At 33.1% G+C, this 18976-nt stretch overlaps 1 protein-coding gene across 2 annotated transcripts in view; it reads right to left on the bottom strand.

The window, feature by feature from the left end:
- Positions 1 to 729: 729 nt before the first annotated feature.
- TM9SF3 (transmembrane 9 superfamily member 3) overlaps positions 730 to 18976 on the bottom strand; it is a 72240-nt gene continuing 53993 nt past the window's right edge. For both annotated transcript variants that reach the window (XM_074233246.1, XM_074233247.1), the window contains exons 9-15: positions 18625 to 18755; positions 11148 to 11287; positions 10008 to 10076; positions 9371 to 9517; positions 7889 to 7972; positions 7489 to 7565; positions 730 to 5012 (exon numbers count right to left, since the gene is read on the bottom strand). In XM_074233246.1, coding sequence (XP_074089347.1) covers positions 4945 to 5012; positions 7489 to 7565; positions 7889 to 7972; positions 9371 to 9517; positions 10008 to 10076; positions 11148 to 11287; positions 18625 to 18755 — 716 coding nt within the window. In that variant the 3' untranslated portion in view covers positions 730 to 4944. The remainder of the gene's footprint in view (positions 5013 to 7488; positions 7566 to 7888; positions 7973 to 9370; positions 9518 to 10007; positions 10077 to 11147; positions 11288 to 18624; positions 18756 to 18976) is intronic.

Below are 18976 nucleotides of genomic sequence, written 5' to 3'. Positions count from 1 at the left end.
AGATCTAGACCAGAAACAACTCTAGAAAGCTTCTAGTTCAGTTTTCTTATGTTATAAATTGGTTTACAGAGACTTGCACAAGGTCACATATTAAGTATTGGAACTCATAATTCCACCCAGAAGTATACATGACCCAGGCTAGAAGATCTTTGGCCTTAAACCCCAAAGCCAGTTTTATACCCAGGAGAGGTCCTTTAACTCCATTCATCATCAAGTGATTCTCACAACAATCCTGAAGCAGATCACTCAGTTTTATATAGTTTTCTAAGTGAAAGAATACAGGACAAAGCAGGAGAGACTTGGCTTTTAATCTAGATTTCCCCTATTATTTCTATGGTCTTAGCAAATCATTACAGCCTCTCTCCCACTTCAATATATCAAGGTTCTATGTATTCCACATAGAGGAAACTACTTTTAGAAAGTAGTAAATACTTCAAGAATGCAAGGTTATAATATACCCTGGGTCAGAAGCTAAAGAGCAATGGGACTTGCAGCAATAGACTTTGAGGGGAATGTTCTTAAGTCCAAGACTGCAGGAACTACAAAAAAGAAAGAAGATGAAATAATAAAAAAAAAATGCAAAGTTAAAATTTTAATCTTTTTTCATAAACATTTAAATTTTAATGTGAAAAGTTGGCCACCTTATTTGCTTACTGATGGGATAGTTATTATTTTACTAAAGGCTATCTTAAACTAATTTTTCAGAAAGAAGAAATCAAGCATCCGTGGAATCATATGTTTAACATTTTTTATTACTTTTAAAAAAACCAACTTCAGTTAAGGTACAACACATCAGAACCTCAGAGAGGTACTTGATACATCATACTGGTTGCTAGTACTCAAAAAAGCCAGGTGGCAAATTATGGCTTGCACAGAGCAGGAGTGTATACAAAATGAATATAATCAGCAAGCAACAACTGTTTCCTCCCAATTTTGTCACTGATCATCCTTGCCCTATGGGGATTTATAAATTCAAGTTTCAAACATTTTAAAAAGGCCAAGTATAACTGCCCTTCCATGCGTGCTAATTCACAGCAGGTGGCTTTTAAGAAGATTAACCCACTATTGTCCTTTACACAGAATCAAATTTATTTCTCCTTTGTCTCAAGCATGTGGTGCTGCTACTCTAATCGGAGAGAGCACAAAATGATTTCCTAGGATGAAGATACAGTATATTGCACTGTCACTAAATTATGACTTAGCAAGATGCCTCCCCAAATTTAATTCAATCAGGCCTCCCATATAAAAACATGGAGTCAGCTCTCTCACTTCTATTTCCTAAAATACTGAATTCCCATATAATTTTTCTGCTCTTCCTTTGTATGAGTCCATCTATAATCTTCAAGGAGAATCAACAAGCTACCTCTTGGAGAAGAATGACTTTTATGTAGGATGGAACAATATACTGCATTCCTCTGTATCATAATTAAAATTTACAAACATTCTGCAACTAAAATGCATTATGTAAATTTCTGCATTACCTACAACTATTATCTATTCTCTATAAACCTATGAACTAAATTTCCAAACAACCAAAACATAAGTGAATATATTTTTCCATAAACTTCTATGGCCATGTCCTCTTATTTCAGCTGCTAAAACAGTTTCATAATTATCTATTGCAAATGAAAACAAAATTTTTCAAGCACTTGTGTGTTGATTTTTTTTACTACTCAATTCTACATGTTCAAATCAATAAATGGGATTAAATACCAAGACATGTCATTAATTTGTACTTAAATCCATATGGACTTAGCTCCAAAGAGGCTGTTTTACAAGAATTCATACATAAAAAGCCCTTCTGGAGCCGAGCTTTTTTCTGTACACAAATTACATCTTTAAAATATTCACTTTCTTCATAATTCTAATTGCTTTCAAACATTTGTGCGCACATTTGGCATCAAATGGTTATCAAATAGTTTTAAGAATTCAAGAAAAAAAAGAATGGTATCAAAGTGAACAAAATTTGATTATAGTTCCAAGTTGAAGAAATCTAACTAAAGTGGCTGTCATTAAAAACTGCAACTTGTACTGACCACTCTGAAGTGATTACATAGAAAACCTGAGCATACTGTCCAGCTCATTTATCATCACACCACAATAAATTCTGGAGTTATTTAATCTCTACTGAAGAGCAATCGTAATACTCAAAAAAGACTAATATAATATAAATAATAAGGCTTTACAGTCCCTTAAACAGACTCCTCTACTTTCACCTATGCTAGGATACACAAAGAGATGCCACTTCAGTATGCAATTGTTTTAGTAGAAACATGCTTACAGAAACAAAAACAAGGTTTGTTCCTTTCAGCAATTTTTGCATTGATAATGCACTTAGAATATGGTGATGGAAATAATGTTAACAAATGAAGGAAAATTCACATAACACTTTGGGGATAATAAAAAACAATCTCCATTTCAACAACCAATTCTACCACTTCAACATTAAGAAATAATAAGTATAATCCGTGAATTATTTCAAACTACATAGTGATTTATCTATCTGTAACTATGGAGGCACCAAGAATCAAAAAGCCCTTCTCAAGATGAAATCTCATCTTAGTGGATTTAGAGATAAGAAAACTGCTTTTTCATTTAAGATTAAAAAAAAAGAAAAATAGAAGCAGTATAACTATCTTCATTTAAAAAGCAATTAAAGTTCCTTCCATAGTCTCAATCTTGTCAAATAAATCACATTCAACATATTAAGACAAAAACAGCTGATATTCGATTTATCCTTGACCAGACTGTGTGCTTTTATCTTAAAAATACTGACATTCACACATTTGGGGTTAAAATCATAAGCAACTGTATTTTCATAAAAGTAGCTAAAGATCTTAGTTGTCAAAGTACTTAACAACAGGGAGAAGAAGAATCATGTTTAACTTCTGAATTATATTTTAGCTTACTTTTTCAGCTTGGTGAATGATTTCACTTAAGATTTACTTTCTACTTCTAAAAATATTCCCATTTTCTCACTGAATCTTTATTCAATGGCAAGAAACCATTTTTTAAAACCATCTTATCATTCACACACCTTATATGTGGCATGAAAGATGACTTTCATAATCAGTTTACAGAAATATACCTTAGACTGAGAGACTCCATCCTATTTACATGACTCATTTTTCCATTATGATATGTAATGAGTTGCATGAATGTTACACGTTATCTAGGTTTAAACACAGATGTTTTGTGTCTTCAAAAATATTAATACACTATGATGTCCTATTTGGTCACGTTGCCTAACAAGAAATTAAAATTAGAAATTTTACTATGCCTAGGAAACAATTTCAAATATTCTCTGGTCAAGTATACTGCAAAATTGACCATGGTAATTACACTTGGGAATTTGTGAACTTTATTTTCCTCTCATACTATACCCCTACTTATTACATAGTATACCAACCTGAATACACCACCTTCCAAAGGTGAGCCAATAAGGGATAGTCATTAATTTTGGAATTATACTGGATAATCTAGATATAAGCAATGACTGTAGACTATCAAGTGTGGGTTCTCTGGATTTTGTATACAAAAATTGGCATTCAGTAATGGTTGCCTTTTTTAACACTTTTCAAATTGCAAACACATCTATTTTCACAATCAAAACAATTTTGTCAGGAAATTTTATTTTAATTTTCTGAACACTCTAAAGCTGTAATGCTTTAGATATTGTATGTGTCCAGGATTAACAAAATTAAATGTTCTAAATTACAAATTTGGCTCCAGTGAAAGCCTCTGAAAGAAAGAGAAGAAAACAACCCTCCCCTGAAAAATAAGTAACACACACACACACACACACACACACACACACACACACACACAGAGTGAAGAAACCCCAATGTTTCATGCAATGGTAAGCAAGATGTAAAAAGCTACCCAAATTCACATATTTCTACACCAGATCATCATCAGAAAAAGTACTCCGTAGTAAATCTGTACATCCAAATGCATTTGGGATCTACAACTAAGTTACATTATTTAATGTTATATACATTTATTACCCTTCCCCCCCCTCCCATTTTTTCTTAGTATGTCTTAAGTAAAGCCTTCATTCAAACCCAAACAAAAGATTTAAGACTGGGGGGGGGGGGTTGTGGAGGAGGGAAAAGGCAGGTAAGAGAATCATTTTTAGACATTCAATTAAAATGTTTTGTAGAACTCAAAATGTTTGATAAAAACATATTCTCCTCATTTAACATTTTGCTTTCTAACTGTACAGTAAATTGCATTTAGAGAATACATCGCTGTCTTCAGACTGTATCTTCTTTGGATGGAACTAAGATGTGATTGGATATTTATTTTAAAGATAAATAAATGGGAAATTGGTCCAAATAGAACGACAGCAGATATATTACATGCAGGCTTTAATATAATATACTTTTTTAATTCTCTTAAACAAATGAATGTAGGTATAGTTGATACGGCAAATGAACTGGAAAAAATATAGAGCCCAGATTCAAAAATATAAAAACATCCCACTATCCTGACAATGGCAGCAAAAATAAGGGAAAAGTAATCTTCTGGAATATAATTTTTTTCAATATTTAAATTCCAGAAAGATTTCTATTCATGTAATTTTAGCAGCCATGTTTCCCACTTTTTATGTAAATGGAACAAATGCTTTAAATAAACTGTTTGTCCTCTTCACTGAAGAGAGCTAGTCTATTCATTTTTAATGAGCTAGTTTTTGGGAAGATTAGCCATGTACTGTAGTAATGCCTATAGCATATAATCCAAGCATTTGCTGTGAACAGTTGGAGAAAGCAGTCAATAAGAACCTAGGATCAATGAAAATAGATGTTACTTTAGCCATCCATGAAACAGAGACCCACAAAGTACCCAGTGTGAAAGCCCAATTATCTTCTTGCGCTTTACGTTGTGCAAGTTCCACCCCTATGAAACAGTAACTGATCCAGAGTTCCCAGTTTTCTTGTTTCTCTAGTCAATTTTCACATTAGTATAGATTTTTCGGACAAAGGCACTTGTTCCCATGTAACCAATTGCTCCTAAAAAAGCAAAGAAAAATATTTAAAACAGTATTCATCTATCTAGAGATGTTTAAAATTACTGATTTTAAGAGTTCCTGATTCTTTTAGAAATATTTTGTCTATTATTCTTCAAAATGAACAAAAAACTCTGCTACACCTATCAAGTGATTTTACATGGCTTGGAACAGTATGATCTAGGGCATGGATCTTATAGATTAAGATGAATTAATAACCAAGAATGTCGGCATGAAGGAACTTTAGATTCTTCAAAATGAAAACATTATGTAAATCTAAAATATTATAACTATTTTATGAATGAATACACACACACATAAATTATATGCATGCAACACACTTCAGTTCAGTTCCTGATTTGATAATACCTTAAAAGATCAGTTGAGTTAGCGTCAGAGATGACTCTTCCACCTATTTAGCTTTTTTTATGCATTTATAGGACAAAGTAAATTTAGCATATGAAGATAAAAATAATATGCTATTAATCACTTATGAAACTGACTATCTACTGACAATTTATATCTCAAGACAGGATATCTTAATAGGTGAAATTAGAGTGATTCATGGGATATTTCACAGCTAATGCCAAGATCTGAGCTTTTTTCTATGTTAACAGAAGCTAAAGAAACAGCATTTTCAATTGATATTTTTATTCTCGGTAATATTCTAATAATGTTTGTTGTCTTAAAGGCAGATTCATGGCTTCAAAAACCCCTTTTTCTGGGAATTCCTATCTTTTAAATAAGTAAGCAGGGTTGTCAAGTTTCTGTGAATTTTTGGAAGAATAATACAGTAGAGAGTGAGCCTCCAAGTTAGGAAGAGCCCTGAGTTCAAATGCCACTTTGATTCCATATTTATACTACAAATGTGAGCCTAAACAAGTCCCTTTCTCTCTTAGTGCTCCAGGCACTCTCTAAGACTAAGAGGCAGAGAAGGGACTGCCCTACACTGGTGGAGAGTTTTTTCCTCACCAGGAAGTTCCCTTTACCAATGAAATCACAGATCTAACCATCATGATACAAAAGGCTCCAAAAAGGTTCATTTAGCTATTTGTATTATTAAGGATAATTGAGGTTTTTCAATATAAAAGAGGTGGTAAACCAAGTCCAAATACAAATCACAGACAAGTGTACCATATAAGTAATTCCATGAACAACTGACATCTTAAAATTTAAACATAACTTCTTATAAAAATACTGAAAGAAAATTTAACAATTATATACATGCACACACACACACACACACATATACACACACACACGTATGTATGTAGTGTATGTATGTATGTCTATCTTAAAGCCAAATGCAATTTTCCAAGCCTTTTACACAAAATGCATTTTTAGGCAAAAGGTATAGGGAAAAAAAAATAAACCTGGGTCAACATTTTTTCCAAACATAGTTCATAAAAAAACTTAAAAACAAAGACACCATTAGCTTCAAAAGGAATTTAGAAAAACACTTCTCTATTATTAAAGTGGAATTCCTTTGTGTATTGGTTGGATTAAATAATCACTTAAAAGACACACATTTTGTTTCAGTGAATAATACATTATAATTCAGTGTGAATTATTATAATGAGTATTAATAAAAATATTTTTTTCATGATTCCAATGATAGTTCCTCAAAACAACCCAAAATTCTATACTTGAGACAAAAGTATATAGATAAAAATCATTTTCCATCTTATTTGGATTATTTTAACTTACTTTTTCTTAAATTTAAAAAAACATGTCAAGTATATATTTTCCTTTCAAATTATCAATTTCTCTAACACATCTTAGCAACTGAAATAAAAGTGTACAATTTCTGTATTATGGTGACATTTTAATCAGTTCCAGTTAACAATTAAAAAAAAAGATTAAAACTGAAAGCCTATAAGCCTATTAGAGAATAAATGGGTGAGATACTGCCAGAACAGCAGGGGCCCTTGGAATGTGCCAAGGATATCCAGCAGTAAAATGAAATTTCTACAGCAAAAATACTCAAAAAATTTTGTTAGCTTTGTTCCATTTTCTTTATAAATGTCAATATGCTACCTCCATAGGTCTTCTTAGGATTATACAAATGAAAACGTCATAGATAAGTAGCTGATGTAACTTCATTAATAAAACACACAGAAAAATATTTCCATGCTGAAGTAAAATAAATTCATCAACAGAAAAGAATTAAATATTTACTCCTCTGACTAATCAAAAAATCTTTGATTCTGGGTATCAAATAATTATATGGTAGTGATAATCAGAAAAGGAGATCAATAACTCTTGCTACAAAAGTTCAAAAGACAAAAATTTGCAAGAAAAATTAACCTTCTGAAATAAGACAACTGAGATTTTTACTGCCTGAGGGTCATTCATGGAAGTAGGAAGAGCACAAATAACTAAAAAAGTGGCAAAGAATGCAATTTCTGAGTTTTTAATTACTATACTGCTATTTGCAATTTTAACAGTATTGATTAGCTTCTAAATATATCTCAACTTACCACACATTATCCCTAGGGCTGTGCTAAATACTGCCATATATCCAAAGTAAAATGCTGTTTGAAACAAGCCATACATCCTGAAATGAAATAAAAATAATTAAGTAAATTTTCCTTGTTGACCTTTTACACATTTTATTTTATTTATTAAGACAATGGAGTTAAGTGACTAGCCCAAGGTCCCACAGCAATGGAGTTAAGTGACTAGCCCAAGGTCCCACAGCTAGGCAATTATTAAATGTGTGAGGCCACATTTGAACTCAGGTCCTCCTGACTCCAAGGCCAGTGCTCTATCCACCTAGCTGCCCCTAAAATTTATTCTATCACAATATTTAGAGATCTGCCTCTTTAGAGGAAAAGGATAGGTTTAGCTTACTCTATGTATAAAAAAATAGACACTTACTTTGTTTTGAAAAAATAGTAGTAAAAGGAATACATGTAAACATAGATTGCAGTTGATGCAGCAGAAAGAAAGCTTGTCCATTGCCTAAAAGACAAACATATCTTTATCAAATGATCAGTAATTAAAGAAAAACTTCACAATAAAATATTTCTTATTCTGTGAAAATACCTGTAAGATTGTCATTTTTCAAATGTTATTTTAGATAAGAAAAATAAATTTTTCAAAAATTATACATAATTTCACAGAATAGGAACAGTACAAATACAAAAAAACATCAGAAACATAAATGCTCTGCTTTGTTTTGCTATATTCACCATTATATAATGCTCTAAGGAGAATAATTTAATTTCTTTTCCTATAGTTTCCCAGTCTGTAAAGTAACAAATGTTGCCTGTTTCTTTTCTCAAGATACTTGATTATGAAATTTGTAAAAATTACCACCAGAGTAGTTTTACTAAAGTATATCCATAAGCTCTTACAAATCTTCCCAGATTTTACTGAAAACATTCCATTCACTATTTTCTTATTCCACAATAGTATTCCACAATAGTATTCCATTATATTCTTATTATACCACAATTTATTTGTTGAACCAGTTTTTTGCCAACACAAAAAAAATTGCCGTAATGCTGATAACAATGACAACAATGTAGATAACAATAATTCAAACTTATATAGCACTTTTAAATGTGTATGGTATTTTGTAAGTATTGCCTTATTGTATCCTCACACAACCACCGGAGATAGGAGCTGTTATTGAGCCAATCTTATGGGTGAGGAAACTGAAGCCAAAAGAGTGATTTGTCCATGGTCACACAATCACTAAGTATCTGATAGTGAATCTGAACGTGAGTCTTACTAACTTTAAGTACAATATTTTATCCAGTAAGTATTCTTTTACGTATGGGTTTTTTTCTCTTTTATTTAAATCTCTTTGGGGTTACAGAATTAGGAGTGGTTTTTCAGGATCAAAGAAAATGGTATTCAGTTCAGTCAGCTTTGAGGAAAATTCCAAATTGCTTTTCATAAAGGTCAGGCCATTTTCACAGCTTCAACAGCGGAGTACTGACAAACCTGTTTTTCCTAAAGCTCATCCTACATTAGTCATTTTTCAATTTTTTTGTCACCTATGCCATTCCAATGGATGTGAGGTGAAACCTGAAGCTGCTTTTAAGTTATTTCTCTAAAAATTATTTTTTTAAACATAGCTATTGATAGCTTGGGTTTCCTTCCTTGAAAAAGGACAATATCTTTCATATCCTTTGACCTTTAATCAATTAAACAAACGCTCTTGTTTTTATACATTTCAACCAATTCTTTACACATCTTGGAAGAAGAATTATATCTTAAGAATCAAAGTTTTCAAATATATCCTTTTATTTATTCTTCTTATGCCTAGGACTGAATCTAGTTTAAAATACTCCTACTATTCTGGCAGTATTTGTAACTAATTAAAAAAAAAATTTTGCTTTAAGTACTTACCACCTATAATCCTCTGCATTTAGCAGGAAGTATGTGCATACAATGGTTACACAAACAGTCACAATGCAAAGGATAACAAGCACCAGCATCATGAAACCATAGACATAGTAGATCTTGTATGCCCAGAAAGATGTGAAAATGAAATACCTAAATAAAATTGGAGATATAAGTATATAGTTCTTCTTGCTATTCTTAATTTTTTTCATTCTCTTTGTCCATAGGACATTATTAGTGAAAACTCTTAGTCTTACCTCTCCCACCCATTTCTGCCACCCCCTGAGAATAAGGTGAAGCTCAGGTGAAAAAAATACAAACAGTAACTTCTCAACATCTGCACAAGTAAATGTGGTGATGGAAAATTGTAGTCATAGAAAGATAAGCCAGGCTCTGAAATTTGGACCTAAATTTCTAAGTTCCTTATTAGTTTATAAGAATCTCCAAGCATAACTAAGAATGCATAAATTTCTGAATAAAATAAGGTTGATAACATTTGAGATAAGCTAGAAGTCATCCTTCCCAAAAGTTGGGTGTTTGACTAAGAAAGTCCAGTGAAATGTTCTATAATTCTCTAGCCACCCAATTTTCCAATTTATTTATTTTAATCCTTCAAGAAAAGAAACCCATCACTAAAACTTACATTTCAATGAAAATTGAGCCAAAAGGCAAAATTCCTCCCAGACAAACAATCACTGCTGGTTCCATGAACCTGAAAAAAATTACATAACATATAATTTTCACAAAATAATCTTCATTAAAATCAAATGTGCAGGGTGGCTAGGTAGCACAATAGATAGAGTACCGGCCCTGGAGTCAGGAGTACCTGAGTTCAAATCGGGCCTCAGACATTTAATAATTGCTTAGCTGTGTGTCTCTGGGCAAGTCACTTAATCCCTTGCCTTAACTAATTTCAAAAAAATTAAAAAACAAAACCAAAAACAAATGTGGGGTGGCTAGGTGGGTGCAGTGGCCTGCACCTGGAGTCGGCCCTGGAGTCAGGAGTACCTGAGTTCAAATCCGACCTCAGACACTTAATAATTACCTAGCTGTCTGGCCTTGGGCAAACCACTTAACCCCACTGCCTTGCAAAAACCTAAAAAAACAAAAACAAAAAACAACCAAATTCACATATAACTTTTTCCTCCCAAAGTTAAAGGGAAGCTAAAATTCAAATGGGCATTATTAACAGTTTGATCAGTAGTTAAATATCATGTTTCTGACCTCAAGAACCTCTTCTTTTGCTAGTGTGGAGAAAATAGATGAAATCTGGACAAAATTTTGTACTTTGTACAAAAATTTCTCTAATAATGATTTATTTTTGTAACATGGCTATTGCTGGCTTGGGTTTCATCCTCAAGTAAAATCTGTACAAAATTTGTTAAGATTCCATACTATGTCAATCATAAAGATAATAAAGCTTAAAGATAGCAGTACTACAATCTTTCTAATCTGAGCCTCCAAAATAATTCAAAAATAAAGAGGAAGAAGTAATATATGCCTATTGTTTACTGTTGTCTAGATCAAATGGGAAGCTTTATTGTCCCAATCTCTCCACTCCAATTCTAGCATCACTTTAACTTATCTAAGACCATCATGCTATTTCAAAAAATTCAATTAAATGCCATTTAGACTGAAATAAGTGAAATTAATCAAAACTTTCAAATTTCTATAATCAAATCTAAAGTATTTAATATGCTAAAGCTAGGATATCAAAATTACATATAACTTTAAAGACTTTTATTTTGAGAAACAAATATATAAGTCATAATTTTATTTTTACCATTTTTTCTCTGGTATAGGACGAGGCACAGCATTGACACGACAAGGAAAGTTGGGCTGACCCGATAGATTTCGGCCTAGAATTGTACCAACAAGATTCAAGGGAAGAATAACAAAAAAACAGATGCAACAAACAGCAACCTGCAAATTAAGCAAAATGTTTACAGTTTACTGTTACATAAATACAATTTACAATAATATCAACAAGGATAAATTAAAGTAACATGAAAGTACCTATTTAATCACAAAATTGTTAAATATAAAGTCCTTGAAACTTTACAAACAATATAATTTGTATTAAATAAGATATTTAAAATGATCAGAATAAAGTCCTGCTTCCAAAAATATTAATATTTAGCTATAATAGCTTACTTAGTATTTTCACAGATATCTCCTTTGACTCTCAAGAAAAAAATTATTTGGCTCTACTGAGTAGTAGATATGAATTATAAGGGTTCCCCCCCACTTTTCTACATCGTTTTTACTAGTCATTTCTCTGCCTCCTTCATTTTCATGCTCTGAATATAGATCTTTCATCATTAAATTCATTTTTTATGATTTTTGTATCAAAAAACCCTACCTACCCACAAACTCATATAGCATTTGCCTGCCACATTTATATAAAATAAGGCTTTTAAGTGGTTTATCATCCTGGGTAGGTGGGGAAGATGAGTTCAGAGTTTGGGTAAGAAATCTACCAAAATAAAACTTAGAACTGTTTTGCAACTTCAAGTCTTAAGAGAGTTGCCCTAGGCTCCTGAAAGATTAAGTTATTTGACAAAGTTTGTATGTACCAGACACCAGAATTGAGCTCCAATCCTCCAATTCAAAAGTCAGTTTTCTATCCATGATATTAGATTGCCTCTCTAATCTAAAATTACTGGAAATCATATAGTAGAACCTGAAATCTATGATAACTCAAAAATATGTTGGGGAAAAATGGAAGTTACAGTGTTTTATAATAAAATGAGACTAATAAAAGATCCATCAGGAAAACCTGGAATTTTTAAGAAATAAAGTACCATAATATACCTCCAAGAAAAAAAAAATGAGCTCATTCCAGGTAAAACTCCACCCCCTCCAAAAATCACTGATCTTAAATCTATACAATACTACCATCTAGTGGCAAAAGTAAGTAACTGCAAGTAACAGCTTTATCACTGAATTAGGCAGCATACAATCAGATAAATTTAGAAATATTTAAGAAATTAGATTCTAAGGACAGAACTTAACATGACTTTGTAAATGAAAAAGAATGTGAGAAAATAAAATCACAAAGAAATTCAAAGTTGCAAAAGCAATAAGAGAAATGGTACAAATGAAAGATAATTCAAAAGAAAGAAGTTAACCAGTTAGGTTATATATATATATATATATATACACACACACACACACACACACACACACACACACACACACACACACACACACATAACTTTTCCTTGGTAACTTTTAAAATTAAGGCTCATGTTCCTTTAAGGGATAACTATAGTCACTTAAATATTTTGGGGGGGGGGGGATGAGATACAGATCATTGGATCTTAGACCTATTTTTAAAATTCTTAAGAGTTTCTCTAGTTCACCCTCCAAATTTTATAGATGAGAAGACTATGGCCCATAGAAGTTAAACTTGCCCAAAGTCACATAAGTAACATGAAGCCAAGGTTCAAACCCAGGTCTCCTTGATTCTTAAACCCAATATTCTCCATGGCACTTCCTACTTTACCCTTGCATCGACTGTGCATCAACCTCCTTAACAGTTCCCTCTACCAGTCTTCCCTTGTTTAATACAGGCAAATACAAGAATCTTCAAACATTTTTAAATTCAAATCATGTGAACTGAGACAAAACTTTAAGAACCTACAAGTCAAATTTTGACAACTGTTTTATTTTAAAATAATTAAACATCCCTTTAATGGCATTAAAAGTCCTCCTTCACTAAGACCATAAACCAGTCAGATCTCACACCCAGACCCATCAATTCTCCAACCTGTAGTCTTTCTACTACACTACTGACCCAAGTGGTGGGATTTCCCATATCTAGATGTTGGTGCCTATTCCCATCTGCGCAATCTCACACTTATCTCTACTCTCTGAAGATTTAGAGAAAAGGAAAAAACAAATTATATCTACTCTAATAATAACTGATATTTATATGAAGTTTTAAGGTTTACAATGCACTTCACATGCATTATTTCATTTGATCCTAAAGAAAATTTCATGATGTACCACTGGTATCATCCTCAATTTAACAGATAAAGGAAAGGGAGGCTCAAATACAATTAAGTAATTTACCCCTAATCACCCTGCTAATAAATGTTAGAAGCAAGATGTGAGCCATGGTCTCTCTAGACTCCAAGTTCCACATTCCATGTCATCAAAGCCTCTTTTTAAAAAATGATTTCATTTTGCCAAGGTTGAATCAAAGTTCTTGTGGAGCCACCAAGGCTACCAGCAAGTACCCAACCTTCCCAATTCCCCTCAGAACAAAGAAATAGTCCTTCGTTGAGTCTGCCCATAAGTGCAGGAAGTTGTGGCCTGATAAACTATGGGGTCTTGGAACCAGGTTTAACTTGAGAAAAGGGTAGTATTTCCCCTATAGAGTTGTTTCAAGGGGTGGTTCTGATATACAAAACCACCATGAAGTAAAGAACTCCTATGCAATCTGTTTAGCCAGAGTCTCAGTTTATTCATCTGTAAAATAAGGATGATAAATATATTTTCACTGAAGGATTGTTGTGAGTTTCAAATGAGGTAATATACGTAAAGCACTTTGCAAGCATCAAAGCAATATAGGGGCAGCTAGGTGTCAGGAGGACCTGAGTTCAAATCTGAACTCAAGACACTTAATAATTACCTAACTATGTGACCTTGAGCAAGTCACCTAACCTCATTGCCTTGCCAAAAAAAAAAGGCAATATATTGTTATAAAAATTGTCTCTTATGTTAGTTGCTATTGCTCTTATTATTTATTCACTGCTGCAGATCAAGCAGCCTTCAGTAGGTTGTACACCCAAGTTGGTAGACAAGGGAGAAGAGGAAAGCAAATCAAAGAAATGATCTCTCTGACTTGATTCTTCTCTCCAACAGTTAAAGTCCTTCCTAATTCCCATTCAGTGATGCTACTTTCCATTCTTTGCAGGGAATGACTAAGGGTGTTAAATATTAGATCCTTTCAGAATTAGGGGTTGTACTGGTGAGTTTGGCTGAATTGCTTTTTCCCCATCTATTATTTTTTGTTACAAAAGATAAGTCTTCTCGGGGGGGGGGCATATATTTGGAAATGAAAATAATGAAAATCATGTAAAAACAAAATATATCAGTAAGACGTTTTAAAGCTGAACAAAACAGTAAAGGAGGTGGTGCAGGGGAGTTTAAAAGTAATTGATTTGAAGTCCTCTTTTCAGTGTTCAAAACCTTTCATATGCCAACTTCCTATGTCTCCAAGGATGCCTTATTCCGTGACACATACTCTTCAATCCAGTGAGAGGCTGGCCTTCCTGCTGCAGAACTTGGTTCGAGTAATTTTCTCTGATTGTCCCTGATGCTTGGAATGCTTTCACTCCTCATCTCTGCCTTGTTCCTCTTTGATAGATTCCAATGTTCTAAATTCCAATGCCTTCTCTCCTTTAATTATTTCCTATTTAACCTCTAGATAGCTTGTGTGTAGATATTTGCTTACTTGTCTGCCTCTGTCTTTTGCCTTTTTTTCTATCACCCAGCCCCTTAAAGTGCCAGGCATATAGTAAGAGGTTAATAAATGTTTGCTAAATAACTACCATGTTATATAAATTGAATTTCCCGCCAAAAAACATCCCTACAATTCTACCATTAGTTTTTTTTTTGGCTAATCAGTCCCCTTGAGAATATAAATGAGGGGAGTTTGATGGAAGGAGAGAAAAAAGGGAAGAGGAGTTCATTCTGGAATAGAAGAGTTCATTCTGAGATGTTGAAGAGGGTTATGGGGAAGGTGGGGACAAGAAAGCAGGAAAAGAGGCTGAAGCAGCAAGAACCTAGGCAGCTCCAAGGAAGCAGAAGAATTCAGGAGTTCCTGATGCACAAATGTTAGGAGTGGGAGGAGGGAGCCAAGGACAGAGTTAGACGGTAGGGCAACAAAAAAAAAGTTATTATGAAATTTTACTTAATAAGTTCTATTTTATCCCAGACTTGGGGGAGTAGAGGAAAGAATTAGAGAAGGGGGGGAGAAAAAAAAAGAAGGAAGGAGGTGGTGATAATGATGGGGGAAATGCAAATTATAACAAGCAGGCTCATCAGTAATAAATTTGAAAACTTTGTGTAGCAAGGAGACTGTTCAACATTAAACAGTTTATTAAGAATTCTTTTGGCATATTACCTACTAGACTTCCTTCTCACATGTCCCCTTAGAATCCAAATCTTTTTCTATTTCAAAAGCCTATAGCTAATTTTATATATTTTTGATACTTAGTTCTCATTAAATTGTCATTTAACTACAAAATTGTCACAAAATAGCCAATTACTGATCTGTGCCACTGGAGTTAGATGATTTTAACTTCAGAACAATTTTGGTAATACAATTTTTAGTTATATCAAATTCAAGAATTGATGAGAAAAACTTTTAGAGGTAGAGTCATAACACTAGGTTTTTAACTATTAAGATATTATGGAAATGACATGCCCAGCAGGGTCATCTCTAAAAAATTATCTGATTCCATATTTGTTTTCTGACAAACATTGCTTAATGATTTAGAATCTAGATTCATTTCCTGTTCTGATGTTTCTCTGTATTTTCTTCTAAGCATCATTGTTTTAAAAAGTTTTAACTTTTTTAACAAAGGAATTTAAAGTATTTATTAGATTTAAGAAAAAGTCTGATGTGTCCTTGAAAAACTTCTTAAAACAAAATTCATATAAAAGTACCAGGACACATCAAGACTGACTATTAGTTCAGTGAACAAAAATAGGATTGGTACGTCTAGGTTGGAAACAAGACCAAAGTAAAATCAAAAGGATACCATAAATCTTCCCCAGTCACATTTGTGCTACTCCAGTCCTCTAGTAGTTAGTAGAGGCTACGATAAGACTTCTCTATCTAAAGAACTAATTTCCAGGACAAAAAAAGTGAAATGCAGAGAAGAGCAAATGGATTGGATGTAAAGGATATCTCCTTTTCCAGAATGTCATGGACTATCTATACAAATCCCTAATGATTCCCTCAAAGACTTGTCATAGGGAAACAACCAAAGCTCTTTAAACTAAGGATCTTTATCAACTCACCAGAATTCAATGGAGAGAGTAGGGTTTATAGAGTCACCCACATATTTGAGAATTGTTTTTTTGACTATTCCTACCAAAACTCACTCTTCAGTTTTCCCTAGGTCTCTCTAGTTAGTCTAATCAATAACTCAAACAAATTCAATAATCTGCTTTGTTTTTTCCCCTCCCAACCATAAGTAAGTATCTTCATTTCTACAAAAAAGATTTGGTTAATTCTACTAAATTTCTTGAATTAACCTAAATAATAGGGGGATGTTCTATCTATTCTGGTACAAACTACTAGGGGAAAAACCACTATGGTCCCATACTTCACAGGGAACATTACCATAAATTTACCTGAAATTAATGGTGCCTAACAAGTATTAGTTTGTTCTTTCTTCATCTCCTTCCTAGGAGAATGCAATACAGCTCCATAGCACTGAACAAGTTACCAAAAACTTTCACATAGCCCATCTCATTTTTAACTCTATAAAAATATTCTGAAGCAGGAAGGGCTGAGACTATTCCCAGTTTAAAAATGAGAAAATGGAGGCTTCAAGAATTCAAATGACTTTTCCCACACCACAAAGGTAGTCCTGGTACTTGAACTCAATTTTTTGTGGTTTATTTTGTATCTGGTCATTTTTCTACTCAACCTCAACAGAAGAAATAGGAGAGACCTCTCAATTACTCATTAAAATTCTCAACTGGAGATCTAAAAAATATAAATAGCAACTATATTTGATAAAAGGTTCTTCTGATCCATAAGGAAATCCAGAGAAGAAAGTTATTACAGGAGTTGTAATAGAACTACTAGAATAGGTAAAATAAAAACTGTACTATTGAGGGCATCACACAAGTAAATCTTTAGTGGAAATATATCAATAATGTTTTAAAATAAATGCCACTGAATTTACATATTTTAATCCACAAAAAGCAAACTATTGGGCAAGAGGGGGGAAGGTGATATATATTTATTATACAGATCTACAAATAGTCTCACTTTTCACTATTTAAAATTTTTCTGTTTGATGATCTGATGGTACCTCAAAAAACAAACAAAAATGACTTCATTTCTCATCAAGTAAAAATGACTTATTATGCAATTTTTGCCCATTAATGAAAAAAAGCTAGAATGTACTAGGACATTTAGCAACCTGCCATACTCAAAAAGACATAGCAATCAATGGCCAAAAGCAGCAACAATAAATTGAGAAGGGAACTAGAGGTGGTCTATGATTTAACTAGTATATGGAATTCATGAGTGTTTTATATTTAACCCAAATTAGATTTCAGAAATTTCACCATGTGAAAACTTCCTTCACCCAAAAAAATCATAAACCTTATCTAATTTGACAGATGGTCTCCAAGGGTTGCTGCAGCTGAAAATGAATCACCTGTATATTTCCATCTAGTGATAACCTCCTCTAAATTTAATTGGACATATTGTCAGATCATAGCTACAAAGATTCTTCTTTTAGACTTTCCGGCGAGGGAAGACAAATCAGAGCTACTGCTTCTTGAGTAATACCTTTGAAAATCTTATCACCTGGGGGCAGCTAGGTTGGCACAGTGGATACAGCACTGGCCCTGGAGTCAGGAGGACCTCAGTCCAAATATGACCTCAGACACTTAATAATTGCCTAGCTGTGTGACCTTTGGCAAGTCACTTAACTCCATGCCTTAAATAATTTTTTAAAACGATATCATTGGGGCAGCTAGGTGGAGCAGTAGATAAAGCACCGGTCCTGGAGTCAGCAGTACCTGGGTTCAAATCCGGTCTCAGACACTTAATAATTACCTAGCTGTGTGACACTGGGCAAGTCACTTAACCCCATTGCCTTGCAAAAAAAACCAAAAATAAAACAAAATAATATCCCAGACAGTCATTTTGTCAACACTTTTAAGTGATCAAGAAACCACTAGGTCACAAGGCAGTTCATTTGCCTCACAAAAACCTAAAAAAAAAAAAAAAAAAAAAAAAAACCATAAAAAAAAGAAAATCTAATCACCTCCTCACCAATGTGGAGTCAAAATGAAAAGGGCTATCCCTTTTGCCAATTCAGCTTTATAGGAAAGTATTTTAAGAAAAAAAAATTTCCATATTCTAATAAAAAAATGTGAAAGAAATTTCTTTGGTAAGCAAGGATTTGGACAAGTCTAATACATATAAAAATGCTCAGGGGTCTAGACTTTCCAATTTAAAAATAATATTTAAATAAGTTTTAAATCAAGAAACTTACCATTGTTCCAAATGGAATAGCTCTTGAAGCATGGTAATATATGGCTATAAAATTAATGAAGAAGGCAGTGCCACACACCATTGCAGGAACAAGAAAAGCCCCAACAAACATCTGCTTAATCCATCTCCTTCCTTTAAAAAAAAAAAGGAAAATTTATTAACAAAAGAAATAAACTATATAACTTTTTAAATATTAAATTACTCATTAAATTATTAAAGGCAAGCTCTATGAATCTTGATCACCTAACTAGTCCCAACTCTTTCATTTACTAACCATGTGCCTAGGCAAATTCACTTAAATCTCTTGGAGGCTCAGTTCCCTCACCAGCAAAATGAAAGGCTATGTGTGTGTG

The sequence above is a fragment of the Macrotis lagotis genome, chromosome 4 (assembly GCF_037893015.1).
Source record: "Macrotis lagotis isolate mMagLag1 chromosome 4, bilby.v1.9.chrom.fasta, whole genome shotgun sequence".
In the NCBI taxonomy this organism is placed as follows: Eukaryota; Metazoa; Chordata; class Mammalia; order Peramelemorphia; family Peramelidae; genus Macrotis; species Macrotis lagotis.
Note: the sequence above shows the minus strand (reverse complement) of the source record. Positions and strands in the feature narration are given on the sequence as shown.